A 22004-nucleotide genomic window follows, 5' to 3' on the forward strand; every position below is an offset into this window, starting at 1 on the left:
GAATTGTTCATCTTTGAAAAAAATCATAAAAGTGGACTCTTTCTCCCTTATCTCCCCTCTTCTTCCCAAGCTGGGCTTGCATAAGCAGGGTTCCCTTCCATTGGGTGACGAGTATGTCGTAAGGGAAACGCTTACAGGCACTACAGGAATGGCCTGGTGCCTCGCCCACCTCATTAGAATTCTAATTGGGGTGTGTGGGAGAGGCTTCTATAAATGGTAAGGCAATCCCCAGCAGCCTGTCTCCCCACTTCTGCCTGCCATTCCCAGAGGAGCCCCAACAAGAGGAAGAGGTAGAGGAAGACAACATGGCTGGTGAGTACCTGGCACCTTCTCTACGAAGCCCTTGCTGGAAGCCCATGCTTCTCCTGGGCAGCGTGAGACACCAGAGTGTCCAGCTCGGGACAGCTGTCCTGGGGGCTCTGAAGGTTGACTCTTAGTATTTTAGAATTCTATTCTTTCTCAGTGGCTGCCTAGTCGCTCTAGTGTGATCCCAGGTGAAGAATATATTTGGGATGTAGTCGTGAGTAATGAGCAGGGTATTCAACACAGCTGGAGGTCACGTCCCCTTAGACAGATGGATAAGCTTTGCTGTGTCAAGCCAGACAGTACCTGCTTCCCTTGTTTCTGAATGCAGTTTTCTCAGCTATCAGTAGCACAGGCAAAGAAATGCACATCTCAGAGCTACAAGAAAGTGAGAGCATGACAGCCTGTAAATTGATTTAAAAGAAACCATTAGCAGCATGGGAGTGCTTCTAAGTACACTACACATCCAGAAGCATCGGCAGCTTCTTTGAAAGTGACTTGATGAGCTGAAATCTCCCAGTAGCAGGAGGAGCATGTGTGCCAACAACACTGTCCGTACAAGCGACACCCGGGAAGGTGGATGAGAAAGAACAAGAAGCAGCCAGGTTCTTTAGCTCTGCGGTCACTGTCGAGGATTTGGCCTCTTGGTAGACAGCGCCCCTGCTGAGCAGCACGATAATTATTGCCTGTCCTGGGTACTCAACCTTGTGCGTTGACAGCGTTGCCAAACCCAAACTAGGCATGTATCAAACCTGTAAAATATCGTTAATGGTGGTTAGGACTGCAGACGGTTTGCCAAAGAAATCACTGAGCACAATGCAAAAGGGGAATGCTGATTCCTTCAGGAATCACGAAGACCAGGACAGGTTGGCTGCAAAAATGGACCCCCACCCCCGTCCCCCATTTCCTCCTGTGAATATGCTAAGTCCCTAAGAAGAGGAGCTTTGGGTCCTGAAGACTTTAGCAAGAGGGGATGTCAGCTGTCACCCAGGGCATCTCCCTCCCTCCAGGGGGACAAGTTCCAGGAAGGGCTAGAGACTTACCGGATCCCTCAGAAAGTTGGTAGCAGAGCCCAGATGAGGTCCCAGCAGAGCCCTTTTCAGTTTCCTGCTACCAGAGCTGTGTGCATCCATGAGTGCATGTGATATCCAGGGCACAGCAAAGCAATGCTGAACCTGGTTTTCATTTGAACACCATTACCAACAGCTTCTGTGTTCCCTGTCACCACCAAGCTTCGGGTTCCCAATTGCAAGATGAAGGGCTTGAAATAGATGGGCTTTCAGGCTCCTTCCAGAACTGACAACTCTCGCCATGAGAGGAAACTGGGGACAGAGAGCAATGGGCCCCTGGGGCGTGTGCAGTCACATCACCCTGCAGGCCCTACTGTGGGCACATGAATAGCTTCACACCTGCCCCTGGGAGCCCTGCTCCACACCCTGAGGGTCTGGTGTGTCAGTGCCGGTGAGTCATGGAGAAGTTAAGCTCTTCGAGGTCAACATCTAAACCAACCAGCTCACAGGAGAGTGTAGGCAGTGGCTAGTTGGGAGAAAATCAATTTTAACAAAGGCAGGGTAGAGACAGTGAATACCTTCATCCCTTCAGTTTGCAGCACACGCAGTTCCTAGCTCAGCTCCTCGTCACTCAGCCGGCAGTGCTCAGTAAATGTCTCGTGAAGGAATGAATTTACTTAGTGGACACCTAGGGAAAGGAGCTACGAATAGGTGCAGTGGGGAACACAGAGATAAATGAGCTATAGCCTCTGCCCTCTGTGAGCTCACAGCCTGATCTGCTTGGTCAATAGTAGTTTTGTGGGGTGAGGAGTGTTCTGGGCAGAGGGAACAGGAAAATAAATGTGGGTGGGTCATCAGGTGGGACCCAGGGGACTATCAGATCAATGTGTGCTTGTTGGAAAGGACTGTGTCCAGCTTTAAGGTTCTTGTTGGAATCAGCGGGGGTTCGATTATTATGCCTCCGGGTGGAGAGAACGGCCTGGGCTATGGACGGGGGTGACAGTGGGCCTGGCAGTGTCCTGCACAACATACAGTTGACCCTTGAACAACATGGATTTGAACTGCTCAGGTCCACTTATACGCAGATTTTTTTTCAATTGACCTTCACAGTTCAAATCCAAGTTATTCAAGGGTCAACTCCATGGCTGGTAATCCATGTGTGCAGAGGGCCAACTTATACTTGGATTTTCAACTGTGAGGGCAGCCGATGACCCGAACCTTCACATTGTTCAAGGGTCAGCTGAGGCCAGAGCCCCAGGGTGAACAGGAATGCAGGCTGTGAACGCAGACGTTGGACCCAGTGTGGAGGGGAAGCCTTGTTCCCCACCCCCAAAAGCCACTCCGAGTCCCTGGGTCAGAGGCAGCGTCTCAGGGTACAAACCTGAACTGCACACCTCTCTGCCTGTGGGAGGCCAGAATCACCATTCTGGGGAATAACACTCTGACCCCCTGGGGCAGTCAACTTCCTGTCAACTATTTTTCTGGTCAGAACACGGGTCTCGGATGCAGAGACTTACCTTCTCTGGCCTCATTCCTCAATCTGTGGAGGACCTATGCCATTCTGGGCCATGGTTCTGCCACAAAATCTCTTTCCTTGGATCTGGGACACCAGTGGCTCTTTCTCCTGGGTCCCTGCCTCCTTCTGGTTGGGAAATCTTCCAGGAGCGTGCTGAGTTCTCCTCACACTGGGCAACAGCTTCTTATGAGGTCTGCCAATTAAGTTCGCTAACCCATCCTAGAAAAAGCACTACATACCTCATTGCTGAATTTCACTATGGTCACCTTCAAAGTACTCCCCTTGGGAAACTATGCACTGATGCCAGTGCCTCGTCCACCCTTCAAAGCAATTTTGGAACTCTTTTTCTGGAATAGCCATCAGAGCTGTCATCGTATTACCTTTGATGTCCTGAATGTCATCAAAATGTCTTCCTTTCAATATTTCCTTTATTTTTGAGTAAAGAAAGAAGTCATCGGGGGCCAGATGAAGTGAGTAGGGAGGGTGTTCCAATACAGTTATTTGTTTACTGGCTAAAAACTCCCTTATAGGCAGTGTCATGTGAGCTGGTGCATTGTCGTGATGCAAGAGCCATGAATTGTTGGCAAAAAGTTCAGGTCGTCTAAGTTTCTCATGCAGCCTTTTCAGCACTTCCAGATAGTAAACTTGGTTAACTGTTTGTGCAGTTGGTACTGATTCATAATGAATAATCCCTCTGATATCAAAAAGTTTAGCAACATCGTTGCAAGGAGTTCGTAAACTTCATTGTCAGACCTCACATTTCAGCCACCTGTACCAGAGCACTACGGAGGGTCTCAGAAAGCAGATGGCCACTCTGGTCTCAGAGGCTCATGGCTTCAGGCACCCTGCGTTTCTGATAAGGAGAAGCTGCCTCTTCTCCCCACAGCCCCATCTACTTTCTTTCATCTGGAGCAGCAGCTGCTCCCTATTCATCAGACACAGACCAGCCAGTAGCTGCATCCACATGTAGAGAGAAGGACAAGCCAAAGAGTTACGAGTACATGTTCAGAGATACGCTCTGGGTTGAACCTCAGCTCTGTTCCTTACTGGTTGGACCATCTGGGGCAGGTTCTTAACCTAAGTGTTTCAGTTTCCTCATCTCAAAAATGGGGTGATTGTGGAATCCTCCTCATAGGTGCTCAGTTCACATAGCTTATTATTTCTTGGAAACTTTTCATGATCCTGAAGAAAAACTCTATGAGATGAAGTCCATTTTGTAATGAAGGACAATTGCCAGGGAAACCTCTCCCACTAAGTGCCTCCCCTGCCCCCTTGCCAGCCCCCTCACACATTTTCAAATCCCCAGTGAGCTGTTCTTGTTCACCTCAAATAACTTCATTCTGCCTCCACCCTGCTGGGTCAGACTCCACAGATGGGGAAATCACTCTCCTCCCCAGGGCCCAGTGCCGGCCTGGGGTGTGAGCCGAAGTTAGAAAATTATTTTCCCTATTGCTCAAAACTGGAGGGAATGAGGCCCCAGGATTTTTGGCAGGGGCTCCGAGGTGGGTTCAGTAGGAGCCTGCATTGTTCTCTGTCAGCCTTATTTTCCCCCTTTGTAAAAAGGAGACAGTGATTGCCCCCCACCTCCCCCCATCCCTCTCAGAGCTCCTGTATGGCTCAGGTGAAATAATTAATGTAAAAGAATTTTGATAAGTGTAAAATGATATATAGGCCTACGGTAGTGATTCTTAGTCCTGGGTGCTTATTAGAATCACCAGGAAAGTTTTTGTGTGTTTTTTCTTTTTAAATACCAATGCTGACCCTAACCCAGAAATTCTAATTTAACTGGTCTTTGGTCAAGCAAAACTGGCTTCCAGCCTGGGCTTGGGTCCAGGCTCTGCCTCAGTGTGTGATATTTGGCAAGTGACGTCACTTGACTGGACTTCCAAATCCAATATCTGTGAAATAAGAATAATATCATAGGGTTTTTATAACTATCGGGGTGCCAAAAAAATGTATACAAGTGGACACTTTGTTCAATATGTCCAGACTACTGCTCAAGCAGTAGTTCGCCATAATCAGAAGTGTCTGGATGCTGATGGTAACCACTTTGAGCACCTCTTATAATTGCAGAAGTCAAATGTGACTTGTATTCATCTTTTTTTATTGGTATATATAGTGAATATTACAATTTTAGTAGTTTTTTCCTTTCTTAAAATGTGTATACATTTTTTTGGCACCCTCTGTGTTAAAGGATACAATGCAGGTAAAATGCTTAGTACAATACCTAGCACAACTGAAGTCCTCAATGGCAGCACGTAAGAAAGGCTCAAACCCTCCTCTCTCCTGTTGCTTTTGCCAGTATGTGTGGGATCCCAAGGGATTTGCTCGACCCCCAACCTCTTGGGCCCTGGTGCTAGTGATAAGTACATGTTGAATTCCGATAACAACCCCACAAAGGGGATGTGCGGATCTCACTGTCCCCTTCTACAGATGGGAAAAGTACAATCCAGAAACATGGAGACCTTGCCCAAGGCCTCAGCCTTCCAGACCAGTCCAGGACTCACTCACTTCATCCCTGCGAGGATCACCAGCCCCTCACTCATTCGCCAGCTGAACCCCCAAGCTTCCCTGACACCTGGGTGCCAATAAATTGTACCAGAGTGCTGCACAGGGACTGAGAATGTCTAAATGCAGGGGAAAGTTAAAGGGAAATGGCACAGGCTACAGAGAGAGAACGTAGAGAGAGGTGAGAGCTGACAGGAAAGCACCTGGTTCTTGGAGCCAGTGGTGGGGCCAGCCGGGAGTTGGGGACATTCCCTGTGTCCAGAGGGGAGAGGTGGGGAGCATTGGGAACGATTCCCAGCCCCTCTGTGACAAGGATCTAAGACCTGGTTTCTGAGCCAGACTCTGCTTCTAAGCTGCCCTTGGACGACGATTTCCCCTTTCAGGACCTTGGTTTTCCTACCTGTAATGGGGGAATACGGGATGACTACACTATCTTTCTAGCTGCCATTTACCACCCATTAGCAGGTTGTAAAATTAGTTTAGTGGATTGTGACCAGCAATTAAAATGAAGTATGGGGAAAATATCAGTACATTGTACATAGGAAGAGTTAGTATTGTTTTGTGAAATTTTGTGTCAAGTATAGACCCATGTAAGGAAGCACTGTGTAAAATGTATTTCTTAATGTGGTCTCTAAAAAAATGCTTGATGACACTTGGCTATATAATTTTTAGTATATCAATTGGCCCTGATTAACTCTGGAAAGATAAAAATATGTCTTTTTTTAGAGAAAAGACATAGGGAATAGGGTCTGGGCAGGTGGGGGAGATGCAGCCACTAGAGTATCAGTTCCATCAGATTGGGCCACCTGCCAGCAAGTTTATGCCGTGGTTCTTCCAGGAATAGGAGGTGAGAACCCAGTCACACACCCGTGACCAAATCCTACCCACTGTGCTGCAGGTGATTTGATTACAGAGCCAGGCTGATAAGGATTGAGGCAGTTGACTAGTAACCTTATTTCACAGTCTGGAATCTGCTCTGTGCTTCTCATGTTACCCCTGCCAAACGTGGACCCCAGAATAAGTTGGGGGGGTTACATCACCAGGTGTATATGATTGGGTATGGCTGTGAATGACAATAAAACCCCAAGTAATAACGGCTTAGAGGAATAAACAAAACGGAAGTTTACTTTTTCCTTACAGAATGGGTCTGGATGTAGGCAGTTCTGGGCAGATAAGGCATCTGCACAATCCCCAGGGGCCCAGGCTCTGTGCAGTCCCCACGCTGTTGTCCCCAAGGCATGCCTAGTCCAAGATGACCACTAGCGCTCTGTCCACATCACACCCACACTCCAGGCAGCAAAATGGAAAAAGACAGGGGAAAGCAGGCTAAGGGCATTTGCCAAGCGTTTTGAAAAAGAGGTTTCTTCAAAAGAACTGAAAACAGGTATTCAAACAAATACTTGCATGTGAATGTGCATAGCAGCACTAGTCACAAGAGCCCAAAATTAGGAACAACCCAAATGTCCCTCAACAGATGAACAGAGAAACAAAATATGGTAAATTCATATACAGTTGACCCTTGAACAAACACGGATTTGAACTGCACTAGTCTTCTTATACACGGACTCTTTTCAATACATACTGTAAATGTACTTTCTCTCCCTTATGATTTTATTAATAACATTTCCTTTTCTCTAGCTTACTCTTTTGTATACATGTACATATATGCATACCATACATATAACATACAAATTGACTATTGACTACATACATTAATAGACAATATACATTAATTGACTTCCTGCTATCAGGAAGGCTTCTGGTCAACAGTAGACTAGTAGTAGTTAAGTTTCTGGGGAGTCAGAAGTTATAACCAGATTTTTTTCAGCTGCATGAGGAGTCAGCACTCCTAACCCCCACAATTATTCAAGGATCAATTGTAGTGGAATATTATTCAGTCACAAAAAAGGAATGGACTACTGATAAATGCTGCCACATGGATGAACCTTGAAAACGCTATGCTAAGTGAAAGAAACCAAACCCAAAGACCACATATATGTGTGATTCCATTCATATGAGATGTCCAGAATAGGCAAATCCATGGGAACAGAAATTTGATTAGTGGTTTCCAAGGGCTGGTGTTAGGGGGCAATGTGGGTCTCTTTGGGGGATGATGGAAAAGTTCTGAAACTAGATGGCAGTGATAGTCGCACTACATTGTGAATGTAGTGAATGCCACTGAATTGTACACTTTAGAATGGTGAATTTTATGTTCTGTAAATTTTACCTCAATTTAAAAAAAAGAAAAAGAAAAAAAAAAAAAAAAGGAGGTTTCCTGGAAGTTAGTGCATATAACTTCCTCCTACAGGTTATTGGCCAGAACTCATTCCTGTGACTCCCACCTGCAGGGGAGCCTGGGAAATGTAGTTCCCATTAATATGGGGAATTTTATTACCAAGAAAGAAGGAGTGGAATATTGGCATAGACGTTTAGCAGTCCTGCCACATTAGGATTGCTGGTGGCGCTGAAATTATCAGGGAAGTGGCATGGCACTGTGAAAAGAGTACTGGAAGGAGTGTCCAGAGATGTCTCACTGTGGGCAAATCACCATCCGGGACTTCATGCCCTCCCATCTGGATAAGGATGGAAATAGATGATCTGTCTCCAAGGACTTGTTTCCCCTCTGATGTTTTTTTTTTTAAGAGTAACATGCTAAAGAGTGAATTGCAGAGTTGATGCAATGCTCCTTGTGTCCCTTCCCTTCATCCCAGGCTGGTGCAGAAGACAGTCCTGGGACTCATCGGTATCCACGAAGTTTCTAAACTTAGATGGTTGTGTCCCTCCCCCACTCCCTCCCTTTCTCTTCCAGGACACACTCTGGCAAAGAGGCTTGTGATTACTGCTACGTAGAGGGGCGGTGAGCAGGGGCAACTATGGAACCAAGATAATTCACAGACACGATCATCAGAGTCTTGATCTGAGGGCTGGCAGAGCCAATTGTAGGGTTCAAGGGGTGGAACAGTGACCAAGGGCGGCAGCCAGCAGGAGAAAGATTTCAGAAACCACATAGGAGGCTGTATTTATTTATCTACATCGGAACATGCTGTCAACCTGCCCCTTTCACTTCAGGATGCAGAGGTGGGCTGCTCCCCTTTTGTTTACCTCCCATGTAGAATGCCCTTTTAGAACACATTTTTCCCTTCCAGGTGCTCACTCTCTCCTTTATCAGGAGATGATACAAATGCATAATGAGGACCCCTCACCCCTTGGGTACCTTCTGGATGGAAGTTCCTGCCTGGGTCCCCTTTCCATGCAGAGAACTGGCGACCAGGGCAACAGGGGCAGGCCAATAAGACCTGGGTTTAAATAAGATATTTATATCTCTGAAGATCAGTTTCTAGTTTCTGTAAGGATTCCATTGAAAATATGTAAAGTGCTCTGTATACTGTTAGGAGCAGCTGACATACAATAGATTGATGGCAAATGTGAGTCCTACTTTTCCTCACCCAGAGAAGCCTTGCATATCCCACAAGCACCCTGATGGGGAGCAAGTCTCTTTCATGCCAGGGCTCACATCTAGTGTCAGGAGAGGCAGAGATGACCATCACAGTCACCCTAGGGCCCCCCTAGTGGGGCATGCAGAATGCCCTTCATCTCCTTTCCGTGTCTCTGCGGCCACATCACCCTGGATCTCAGTCTTTCTCATTTTCCCTATGGACAAGCCACTGGTCTCTGGGATGAAAGCAAGAAGCCTCTGCTATTGACACAGCTACAGCAGACAGTGTATAAGCTTTGGCAGAGCAAAGAAGGATGTGGACCTTTTGCAGGGGAGGCAGATGCCAGCTGTAGATGTAGAATCCCTGCCACCCCTCTTTCCTTACCCCCTGTTTGGCAGAGGCTGTCTGGGGACATACTTTCTGCCCTCAAGGAACTCTAGGTCTAGAACGGTGGTGAGCTTCACCTGGAGCATGTTGTGTCTGCTCGCTCATAGGCAGTGAAAGGATTCACGAGTCAGGTGGAAATATAGAAGGAAGATTTATTAAAGTAAGAGAAAGGTCGGCTACATGCATCCTTCAGGTGTGGGAGGGGTAAAGAATCTTTAGGGTGTTCATATGATCTGGAACCACATGTTCCTTAGGGCTCTTTTTTTTTCTAAAACAAGACAAGTAATAAAATTCACCAAATCTCAACTGGCAAGGAGGTACAGCGGGTAGTGAGCCAGGTTGGGAGGCTTAAAAGGTGGAGTCATTGCCCTAGAGAGAACAAGCATCTACAGGCCACGTAGAGCTTGGTGTTGACAGAGAGTGTGTCAGATCTGGGCTGTCTCCATCCGATAGTTTTGTACAGAAACATTCATCTTCTCTCGTTTCTCCCTCTGTCCGTCCAGTCCTCCCTTTGCCCTTCCCTTCATTTAATAGATATTTGTTGATCGTGTAAATGTTTCAGTTTCTCTGAAATTGTGCAAAAACATTAATTTATTCTTTCAATAACTATTTTTTCAATGCATGAATAAGAGGATGTGTGAATGAATGAATCTTTGGTACCCTGAGCCCCCCTCTCCAGTAGCAGTGTTTGGCTCACCACCCCAGAGAGGCTGCATTTCACTTGAGAGAGTCCCTACGATGAGCCTCTGCCCATCTCCAAAGCTACTCAGGTGGGATGAGCCTGGCCCCAGACCTGCTCTGAAGCCACACTCTCTCCGCCTCACCTTTCTCTTCTGGGCAGAGCCTCGGCTCTAGCCAAATAACACACTTGTGCTCCTGTATGAGAGGCCGTGGCTGCTCTTCCCATTGTCTGGAAGGCAGGCTGCTCCGTTTGCACCCGACAAAATTCTCTCTTCCTTCAAGGCCCAGCACTTTCAATGAAGCTTTTTCTGATCCCTACAAGTGAAAGTGATCCTTTCCTGCCTGCATCTCCTAGACACCTTTAATCGGGGAGATCAGATTTACACCTTTCCATCATCCCTTACCACTCGTGCTTATCTTACCCATTGCTGAAGCTCTGTGAGGGTTAAAACTTTTCTTGCATTTTTGCAGTCCCAACACTGTGTCTAACCTAGTGTGCTATAAATGATAGGTACTCTCTACATATTTATAGGACGAATGCCCTATATTCACTTTTCCTTGCGGACTAAATCTTGAGCTGTAGTCATGATGGTCATAGCATGGCATTGTTTTTGTTTGTTCCTTTAATTCCTTCCTTCGTTTATCTAATTGTCCTAATACAGTCAACAATGTGCTAGGCATCAGAATACAAAGATCAAGTAGGCTGATGAAGGCATATTCTGATGAGGGGAGACAGAAAAACAAATGTGTCTGTGGGTGTGATGTGCCACCACATTCTCATAGCTGTGACGTCTTCATAAAGACAGAGACCAGTCTGGTTTGCAGAAGTATGGATGATAGAATGTCTCAAACATAATGCAAACAAATAAAAAACAAGTTTGAAAGGTTTACATAAGCTAAACTCTACCTCATGACCTCTCTCATAAACTCTTCTCAATTTAGCTCCATCACCTCCACAATCATGTGAGAAGTGGGGGAGGGCATTAATTTCAAGGTATTTATCCTCGGGGTATGATCCAGAGATCTCCTGGGCCTTTGACCTGCTCTGATACACTGCTTTTGCCAGTGAGCATCTAGAAGTCTAATCTTTAGGCTTAGAAGTCCTAAGAGTTATGTTATCCTCTCCAGCATCAGAGTCCCAGGTCAAAACCAAGGCATGACATGTATAAAGTATAGAATACACAAGAAAACATTTGCTAGATGTTGGAGGCATAAAAAGCTCTTGGTGTCTAGGGAGACTCAAAGGGAGCCAAACCAAGGTAATGGATTTGAGAGAAGCGGCCTCCTCCCAATTCTATTTGAGCCCCCATCCACCAAGTAATGATGTTAAAAGTGGACAGAACATGGGTGTTCCGGTTTCACAGTTCTTCTGGCTGGGCAGGTAAAGCTACTCGGAGCACCTGGCCTGTTCCTTGAGAGCTCAGTGACTGCTGGCCAGGTGGAAGAGGAAGATATTCTCAAAAGTAGAAATAGTATGTGCAGAGGTTCAGCTGCCTGAAAAGGCAGATGGGGAATAGGTTGTGAAGTGTTTACTATGCTCGGGCAAGCTCTTTGGATTTTAATGTGATTCTTCCTAGAAGTTTGGCTTTGTCCTGACTAACCCCACCTAAACGCTATCCCTTTGGTAACTTATACCTTCTCCCCACGCCAACATTCCTTACCTCCCAGGACCTCAGGACCTCTTTTCTGTCTCACAGATTTAAAATTCCAGAATATCGACTGGCAGACAAACGCCAATCGGCAGGCACATCACACAGACAAGTTCTACAACCCGGATCTCATCTTGCGAAGAGGGCAATCCTTTGACTTGTCATTGACCTTGAACCGACTTCCTAGATCTGGAGAAAGTCTGGTGTTCATAGTCTCCACAGGTACCTGCTCATTGCCCCCTGCCCATCCACACATACCTGAGTTGCCCACGGGGCTATGCATCCAAGGGGTGGTGGTGGTGACACTGCGCTACTGGGTTCTAGCCCAGCTCTGCTATTGACTTAGTGTGACCTTGGGCAAGTTTCTGCTTGGCTCTGAGCCGGAGAGTCCTAGTCTTCAAATCAAGAGCGATTTGGCCTGCATCGTCTCTTCAGTGGTTTCCAGAACCATCGTGCGGCACTCCTTTGGATAATGTCCCTGAAAGGAGGTTATGTTGGAATCTGATCTCTCCCCACAGTCTGGCCAGCACTCCTTGGTTTTCATTGACCCCCGTTTTCTTTTACAGGACCCTCCCCTTCAGAGTTGGCCAAAACGAAGGCTGTGTTTCCACTCTCCAGGGAGACAAATGATGGCAACTGGCGTGCACAGCTCGTGTCTCAGATGAATAGCACTCTGATCATCTCCATCATCAGTCCTGCCAATGCTCCCATAGGATGGTACACTCTGAGCATTCAGATCTCCTCCCCGGGCAATAACTCTACTTTGAAACTTGGGATGTTCATACTGCTCTTTAACCCCTGGGTGCAAGGTAGGCACTAACGACTCACGCTCCCAGCCAACAGCTAATGAATGCCCATGGAAAGCAGATGGGGGAATGGTTTTCACCAGCTCAGGTTTGATTAGGAAAAGTTTGTGGGCTATGGAAAAATACATAGAAGCTTAGAAGTCAGAAGCTATGGGTTTGAGTCCCAGCTCTGCCACTTAACCAGCTATGCGAGTCTGGGCAGTCAGTCTACCTTTCTGACCCTCAAATCCCTCACCATTAAATGGACATCCTGCTATTTCCTCTGGTAGGGGTCTCATGAGCTTTTACAAGCTGCATAATATAATATCATCATCATAAGCGACAACAACTGCAGTACAATTCTATAGCAAGAGGTAGTTTCCTTCCTAAAGGAGCAAATGTCTCATTCCTGGGGTCTCATTGTCAGACTCTCGGATCATCCCAGCTTCTCTTTCCAGCTCATAGTTCCTACAATATGAGTTGAAAGCGTTACAGCCCAAGGCTTCCTTCCTCAGTGGAGGTTGGGGGAAGGGCTGCAGGTATGACCTGCTCGGGCTCCCGGGCCAGTCCTCAGAAATGAGGGGAAGACTGATCTTTATTGTCCTCTGTAGGATTCTGGTCCCTGATATCTGATTTTTGTATCAAACAGCGGATGGTGTCTTCATGAGTAACCACGCTGAGAGAGAGGAGTATGTTCAGGAAGATGCGGGCATCATCTTTGTGGGAAGCACAAATCGAATTGGCATGGTTGGCTGGAACTTTGGACAGGTAAAGGAGGCTGGGGTAACGTCCCTAATATCCAAGAAGCTCAGCAGCTGGCCCCACAGATAGGTGGAAGTTCCCAAATCTGTCCATTTGCCTGCCCTTCATTCATTCATTCATTCAGAAGACATTTATTGACTACCTACTATGTGCCAGTCCCTGGCTGCATACTAAGGATACAGGAGATGGATAAGACAGATTTCTTGTCTTTGAGAGGGCAAAAACAAACATATAACCAAATTGGTGCCGTGAAGTGTTATTGGTGCCATGTTACACAAATGAGGATAAGGCCCCATAGAGACACTTGGGATAAAAATGTAGTTTCTGTTATTCATTTCATGTAAGAATGTGATGAAACTTTCTTGGCATATGTATCCAACCTTCCAAAGGTCCTTCTTTATTGTGACCACTCATGTGAGTCCACAGAGTTCCCAGGTTTGCTCAGCGATTCCCTCCGCTGTTTCTTTTCTAGCAGACACATGAAGGCATTAGAATGAGGTGACGTGGGTGGGATGCTTTGGATATACAGGAGGAGGTGGGCAGGTACATGTTCTGCCTATCTTCAGACCCCATTCTATCATCGACTAGAGCAAGTTTGCTATATATCTTATATGTTGGGTTTCTGTGTTACATTTCACTGGAAGGAAGAAAAAAGAAAAGGTAAGAACATAGAATGCATCCGGGGTAGAAAACAGACTTGATGACATGGTCTGGGCAAGCCTCTCCCAGGAAATAACTTTTGATCAGATATCTGAAGGAGGCAAGGGGGCCAGATAGACATCTTGGGGAAGAGCATTGGAGGCAGAAGGAACAGCACCTACAAACACCCTAAGACAAGGAAGGATGAGCTTGGCCTTCTCCATTTGAGAAGCAGTGACTAAAAATAAGTCTTATTTTGTGAAAATAGCTTCAGATACCTCTTTTTTAGTGAGCTATTTTACCTTTATAATTACTTTCCCAGGAGTCTAACAAATATGCTCAAGATCACAGAGCTAGATGGAAACTTTGAGATGAGCTTGGATAGATCCTTTGTTGTGCAGATGGAAAAATTGAGGCCCAGACAGGCTAAGTGATTTGCATCCAAGTTCATGACAATGAGAGAGTCCTGCTCATGTAAAGGCCTCATGCACAGGGTCTCATGTATCTGGAGAGCTCTGGCCAGATTTGCAGGATTAAAAGCTGGGTGAGGTGGATGTTCCTCAGTAGCTCTCAGTTCTGGAGGCCAGAGAGTGAAAGGACCCAGGCAGTTGCCATGGTTCTCACCCGTGCAGCCCCCATACCCTTAATTAGCTGGCACTGCTTGTCATTTCTTTCATTGTAATATCTGGTTCCATTTTGAACAGTTTGAAGAAGACATTCTGACCACTTGCCTCTCGATCCTGGATATGAGTCTGAATTTCCGTCGTGACCCTACTACTGATGTGGCCCGCAGAAGCGACCCCAAATATGTTGGCCGGGTGCTGAGTGCAATGGTGAGTTATAGGAAAACCATAACTAGTCACATGCGCTCTTATGTATGTCATCTCATTGAAGCCTCACAAAATACAGCTGGTGGCTATTCCCATCCCCATTTTGCACACACAGAGCATGAGGCTCCTCTAAGGTAAAGGACGGCATGGTGAGTGAGTAGCAGAGGCTGAATTGGAACCAGGTCTGCCTGGCTCCAAAGCTTTTTCCACTGTATCGTGAGACCTTTCTCAGATGACAAGGGAAGTTACCCTTTTGGTGCCTGGCAAGACTGGGAGGACGCAAAGCTGAGATTTTGCTCCATCCCTGCGTCTTCTGGGAAAGGCGGTAAGTTCCCAAGTAAGCCTGAAATGTCAACCCCTTTGTTTTGACCCATCCGCTCACAGTGTAGAGTGCTTGAATGTCAGACTAGGAAGGCAGAAGGCCAACCCACTCATTGGGGAAACGGAAGCCCCAAAGGCTGGTGACTTGTTCACAGCACATAGCCTGAGAGTCAAACCAAAATAAGGCCTTGAAATGCCCACCCAGGGCCTCTCTCACCCATCCAGTCCCTCCCCTTGAGAGACCTGTCCTCCTTCCCGAAACACACACACACACACACACACACACACACACACACACACACACACACGAGCTGGATCCTGGAGGAATGACTCTCTCGCTCTGCACTCAGTGTGTAGAGAACGCCTCCATCAGAAAGTACCCAAACATGGGCCAACATGCTCAAGAGTTATAAATTAAAAAGTTGAAAGTCAGAGAGCTCTTGATCTTGAATCCTCTGGAACTAAATAATTACCCCAGAAATGTTTTTAACTTTATTTTTTAATGGGCAAGGCCTGTCCCTGTCTTTTTACTTTGGTGTTGGAGAACATCCAAGTTAACAAGCTACTCCTAGTTACGTGGATAGAAACTTGAACAGCCTTCTGACTAGATGATAAATATCTGGGGATAACCAGTGAGGGCTTCCTGAAAGAACAGAGTCTTAAACCAATTTTGCAGGAAGGCGTGTAGAGGCACAGGGAACGTGGGGACACTGAGGATATGGATGGGAACCAGGGCCACTGGGGAAAGGTACAGAGAGGAAGTGGGAACTGGACCAAACCAAGTGGCCATGGAGGGGTGGGATTGAAGCCAAGGCCCACATGAAAACAAGCTGGTATTCAGGGTGACTTACAAAGCTGAGCCTTCTTGGCCCACGAGAGGGTGGGTGAGGCCAGCCGGCTCCAGCAGCTGCTGACTCACTCTCACCCTCGGGACAAGCCACTTTATCTCAGTGCCAATTTCCTCAGCTACACCTCCGTGCTGCTCTCTCGAGACCTCCTGTTTGGGCTGTACCATAAGCTAATAATTATGGCCTGTGCAGGGCTTTGAAATGCTCAGCTTTTAGCCAGAGATGACCCTGCTGATTACCACTTTGGTGGCTGGAGCACTGTGACTCAGGGAATGGGGGTGAGCCGCACAATCTTCCATCTTGGAGGAGGCCCTGACTTGCCTGATCCTGCGATTACAGCTGAGGCCCTCCTGGAGGTGGGTGTGGTATGTACCCACCACACGGAAGGGGCCGCAGTAGGCTGGGTCAGCCTGTCCTGGGCGAGGATCCTTCTGTTTCCAGACTGTCCATTCTCATAGGACTTACCAATTGTGGACCCCCACAAAGAGAGGGAGTAAGCACTCACAGGCTGAGAGATCCTGGTCTAGCCATTCACTGTACAGTTTGGATAAATGTTGATCAAAATGTCATAAACACTGAAAACTTGGCTGCTGGAAGACACCTGGGAGCTCATTTGTTTGTAACTTTCCCTGTATTCGAAGGTGAAGAACTAAGGCGCAGATTGGTGAATTGACTTGCCCATAATCACCAAGCTGACAAGTGGCAAGGCTGGGCTTGTAACCTAGTTTCTCCTTCTTTCTCTCTCTTAATTTTTTATTACGGAATAGTTCAGAGTTTCACAAAAGTAGAGGGAAAATGAAATGAACTCCTCCTTACTCATCACCAGCCTCATCAATTACGTACCCCAGGCCAGTCTTGTTTCATCTCTGACCCTATCCTCCACAGATTATTTGCTAAATCCCAGATTTTACATCATTTCATCCATAAATATTTCAAGAAGTGTCTCTAAAAAACAATGGAACTGAGGTCTTCCAATTCCTAGTCCAGTGCTCTTTTTACACTGCATTGTGCTTGTGTTACTTAGACAAGAATCATGCCTTAAGTTGAATGAATGAATGAATAGCAGTATACCATCGGTTTTCTTTCCAAGAAGACGTTAGTTGCTAAAGTTTTAAAGCGATCTTTTAGAAGACCAGTACACCAAAAGAAAGTTTCAAACCATGGGCCCCCAAGTCAGATACCAGTGACAGCCCATAAGTTGTGGCAAGAAATCATCTGCAGGTTGGATTTCGGATGCTGTTTTGCCACTGGCGAGCCATGGAGCCTCAGTTTCCACGTGAACCTCCTGCACAGGATTGACACATGGCCAGTCAAACATGGATTACAAACACACCCTGGTTCATGCCTCGTTCAGAAGCCAGCTCTGCTCACACTTCTTTGGAATGGCTGTGCCTTTCAAACACCCAAGGGCACCATCATGGAAATTCTGGTTTATTCCTTGTGTGCCACACCCTCTCCCACCTCCCAGCCTTGGGCTCTGTTCCTGTCTTGAGGCGTTTTAGGATTAGGAACTCAGGAGCCTCAAACACAGTCCACTGAGCAAAGCACTTTTAAATTCATAAACTAGTGGATATCTCATCATCACAGTAATCGTCCCCAAATCACCTGTAAAGACAAAAAAATCCACTCAATGGCTCCCTCGCTTCCTTCCTCATCTCCCTACCTTGTCCTCTGAACTCTGCATGCCACTGTCTGTGCTGATTTTCTTGGGGTTTTTCCTGCCCAGATCAATAGCAATGACGACAATGGTGTGATTGCTGGGAATTGGAGCGGCAACTACGGAGGTGGCCTGGACCCCAGGAACTGGAACGGTAGTGTGGAAATCCTCAAGCAGTGGAAGAAATCTGGCTTCAGGCCAGTCCGATTTGGCCAGTGCTGGGTCTTTGCAGGGACCCTCAACACAGGTACTGTGGGTGTGACATGTCTTTGCTGGGTCAGTGGACAGTAGTGGGGTGACCCAAGATAGCATCTCCATCGCAACCCAAGGCCTCAGACTGCCCTTTGACTTTCAGTGCTGCGGGCTCTTGGGATTCCCTCCCGGGTGATCACCAACTTCAACTCAGCTCATGACACAGACCAAAACCTCAGCGTAGATGTGTACTACGACCCCAAGGGAAATCCACTGGACAAGGGCAGCGACAGCGTATGGTGAGTGTCTGTCTGACCTTTTTTGAGCATCACATCTGTGCAGCTTCTTGCTCTCCCCAACCCTTGGGACCCGGCTCCAAACAGGAGTTGGGAAACAAGTAACACGTCAACACCTGGTTTAGATTAGAAATGCTGATTCACTTCTAACAAGACCCAAAATGACTCTTCTGCAAAGTCTGATGGTTTGCTCTATCTTGCTGCTGGATGAAAAGTCCGATACTAGTTCATACCAAATACGATATCAAATATGGCTCATGGGCTCTGCGAAACTGCCCTAATTTATAAGGCCCAGTTGGCCCTATGCTACTTTAAAACTATTAGTTTTAAATGCCACATTAAAACTATTAGTTTTAAATGCTACATTGAAACTATTGATTTTCCAGTAATAAATATAAATTTATCTCATTTCAGGCAACACATATGGCTTACAGACTTTATTAAAGAAAAGCAACCCATTTTTCTCTTACCCATATGTACGTTTTATGTCTCCTTGTTGATAGAATAAAAAGTTAGCTTATTCTGGATTCCAACAAAAAATAAGAGGCTTTATATGTATATATATATGGGCATATATATTTCTAACCATAAATAGACCATGTGCATATGTATCTGTACATACAAACATATATGTCATGTATAATAGATGCCAACTGGAAGTAGGTTATATAAAACTTATAGACATATCTATAGCTTCATATAGCAGTATGTATTCATAAAGTAGATATTGTTACAGCTATTTAAGGATATACCATATGCCAAGTCATTGCCAGATGGGACTGAAATAATTATGTCTATATCACATATTCACATAGATATCTATGTGTCTATACATATAAGTAAACACGTTAATAGTCCATTGTTTTAATCTATTTCAAAGGATATACAGATGACACACACTTAATCACTTACATGCATAGATATGGCTAGATAACCTGATGCGAATGTTATTTCCAGATGCTCACCTGTTTGAGATAGTCTATATAAAATATTCTTTATTAGTTTTAATTCCCAGAATAAGTAGACCCAACTTTTCTGAACTGTGCTCAGCGTAACGAATGGAGCAAAGTCAAGGGAAAATAGAAATTAACGGAATGGCTGTTAAAACAAACAACAACCCTGTGCCAACAACAGAACTGAAGAATATAAGCATCCCCTCCCCTCTGAACGAGGGTGAGGCTCATGTAATTCACCCAAGGTCTCATGGATTCTAGAGTTTAATGGGGGAGAGAAAGCTTATTTCAGGAAAGAACAGGAAGTTCTTTCTTGATCTGCACATACACAAGTTTCTCTCCGATGACACTGCTACTTACAGCAAAGTTTTGTTTTCAGGCATCTTGTAAATGAGTATCTTCTCCCTGCTGTTTTTCTGTGTTGTTTTGGCCAAAATCCCATTGCAACTGTTCTGATCGCTGAGGCAATGCTATGCCTGGCCTTGGTTTTCTTCACAAAAGGAAATGATTGGTCCAACAAGATGACTGATGTTGGCAGTGAGACACCTTTAGGCATAATCCTGTGATTATTCTGCCCACTAGGAACAGCAGAAAGACCAGAAATCTTAAGACTCAGTGCCTCTACGGCATTTCTGATGCTGTCAGGGAACAGGGAGTGGGGCAGTCATTGTAGAGGCTGGTTAACAGCTGAGGATGGTGTGTGGAGCACCAGGTCCGTGATTCCAACAGTAAGCACGGTGGGAACTCCGGGATGGAGTCATCAAGGAAGGCTTCCTGGGAGCAGGAACGTGGGACTTCTAAGCTGAATTTGGAATTAGAAGCCAGATCTTTAATTATGCTCCCACCCCACATTCGCTACATAATTCATTCCAAATGTAATCACTTTGGGGCAAGTATGGGCGCATGAAGACATTCCAGGGTGTTTCCACTGTCATTTTTTGGCCTCACTGGAGGGTGTCAGGCCCAAGAGATCGGATTTTTGCTGGGAGTCTCATCATCCCTCACCCTCCCACCCCCCAACAGCCTTTTCTGAACCCTCCTCAGAAAGCAACGGGAGCTGATGGTCCCTCCGACCCCATTCCCTACTCCCTGTGGCTGAGGAATAAGCACTGGATGGTCTGAGGACAGGGAGTCCTGAATCCTAGTTCCAGCCCCACCACCATCTTGCTCTAGGATTTATGTAAACCACCTCATATTTCTGGTCCCAAATTTCTCCATCAGTGAAACATAAGCGTTCGCCTAGAACTAGATGTTCACTTAAGTCTCTTACCAGCTTTAATCTTTTCATTCTCTGCCACTTCAGCTCACCCCACTTTTTGCACGAGAGCTTCCCCTCCCAAAGGAGCTCTCCCCTCCTCTCTACATGGATCCCACCCAGGGTGGGGGAGTGAAACCATGAGTCATTTTCTGCCTGGAGTGAAATTTCTAATCTATTATTATAAGGACATTTTGGATTTGGACAGAAAACCTTCTATCTGAATCTTTGTATATTGCAAATGTTCAACTCATTTAGACCCTTGTTCAGATTTGCCTAAAGTATGAGAATGTAAGAATCAAGCGAGGTTAAGCATCTGAACGTGCTTAATAATAACAATGGCAGCAACTATTAATCCATTGAGTAATTGCCGTGTGCCAGGTACTTTTCTAAGTGCTGACTTTTACCTCTTCAAAAATGTGAGGTAGTCACTATTATGAGCATCCCCACTTCATAGCTGAGGAAACCGAGACACAGGGTCACTTAGCCAATGGCAGTTAACTAGAAAATGGTGGGGCTGGGCTTTCAACCCAGATGTCTTTGTAGACTCTGGAGCACCAGAGAGATGCCAGGGGATGTTGTTGTTATTATTGTTTCTGACTGATGTTGGAGAAATCTGACAGCTTACCTTGAAATTTTCCAGAGTGGGTTGGCTAGACACCAACCAAAGCTCTGGTTAGGTTGAGTGCTGTCCAGCCTATTCAGATAGATTCTTTGGTTCACACTTAGGCAGCAAATGCCACTTTTCTATAAGACTAAACGCTGTCTCAGGGGCTCAATGAAGAAAAATGACTTGCCCACAGTGAATCTGTGAGTTCGTGTCCAAGCGAGGAGTGGAACACAAGTCTCTGTCAACAGGACTCTCCCAAGTCAAGGAACATTAGGACTGGAAAGAATCTTAGAAAGGGACCTGATCGCGTCATAAATGAGAAAACAAAGGCCCAAAGAGCAGTGAGGTAAAGAGCTGGAGGCATTTAGGCATTCTAAATAAGTGTATGACTCTACATACTTGCCTTAACTTTTCTGTACCTTTGTTCATCATCTATAAAATGAAGGGTTAGATCAGGAGACCTCAGCAATTTCTTCCAGATCTTTCTTTACATCACACTCACAGCATCCAGTGGGGTACGTTTTCTTCTAAGCCATTCTGCTCATGGCCATAGTTTGGCTTGAGAGGCTTCAGGCTCTGGAGTATTCCTTTCTTGAGAGTCAGGATGCTTTGGTGGAGAGCTATGTTTGGGTTGCTTCTTTTATATGGTTCCTTCTGGACCACTTACAGGAGGTCCCTGGGGCTTGCTCAGTCAAATGATTTGGAACGGTTTGACCAAGGTTATCTTTATCTTGACATTTCGGGCTCATTTTCTTAATTTATTGGACTTGATCCCTCAGTTTCTAGAGTCACAGACCTGACTCTACTTGTAGACTTCATAGAGCTCCAAGGTGGAAGGCACGTGGGGATTGCCCTGCCCTGTCATCGGGGAGGTAGAGTCAGCCAGTTCTGGAGAAAAGCTGTTGGCACCCGCCCATCAGCCTGAGTCCCTGGCTCCTAACGCAATCTCTCTGTGGCCTCCACTAATACTTAGCCAGCACCCAACATACCTAGAGCACCTCACTCAGACCCACAGCAGGGAAACCCCAGCTCCAAGAGTGGCGCAGGCCCCAGAGTAATTTAATTCAGAAAACATTATTAAGTACATACTGTGGGCCAGACTCTGCACTGGGCACCAAGAACAGTGAGAGGCAGGAACCACACTGGAGAAGTTCATAGCTGCATGAGAAGATGGGCAATTACAGAGTAGAAGTCAAATAATTCAATTACTCATATGTGTAAGGTTCAGAGATAACACAGAGGTATAGTTGGCACTTGGCATGTTCGGCTTTTGGAGGAGATAATATCTCAACTGCATTTGGAAGGACAAATAGGAGCTTACCAGTGGAAAGGGTAGGGGTTTGGGATTACTTTCTAGACCACGTC

At 46.1% G+C, this 22004-nt stretch overlaps 1 protein-coding gene across 1 annotated transcript in view; it reads left to right on the forward strand.

Moving 5' to 3' along the window:
- Positions 1–209: 209 nt before the first annotated feature.
- TGM3 (transglutaminase 3) overlaps positions 210–22004 on the forward strand; it is a 40345-nt gene continuing 18550 nt past the window's right edge. The window contains exons 1-7 of the mRNA XM_074317763.1: positions 210–312; positions 11540–11713; positions 12058–12300; positions 12926–13044; positions 14382–14510; positions 17403–17580; positions 17689–17824. Of these exons, the coding sequence (XP_074173864.1) occupies positions 306–312; positions 11540–11713; positions 12058–12300; positions 12926–13044; positions 14382–14510; positions 17403–17580; positions 17689–17824 (986 nt within the window). The 5' untranslated portion in view covers positions 210–305. The remainder of the gene's footprint in view (positions 313–11539; positions 11714–12057; positions 12301–12925; positions 13045–14381; positions 14511–17402; positions 17581–17688; positions 17825–22004) is intronic.

This window comes from Rhinolophus sinicus, linkage group LG13, assembly GCF_036562045.2.
Source record: "Rhinolophus sinicus isolate RSC01 linkage group LG13, ASM3656204v1, whole genome shotgun sequence".
NCBI lineage: Eukaryota > Metazoa > Chordata > Mammalia > Chiroptera > Rhinolophidae > Rhinolophus > Rhinolophus sinicus.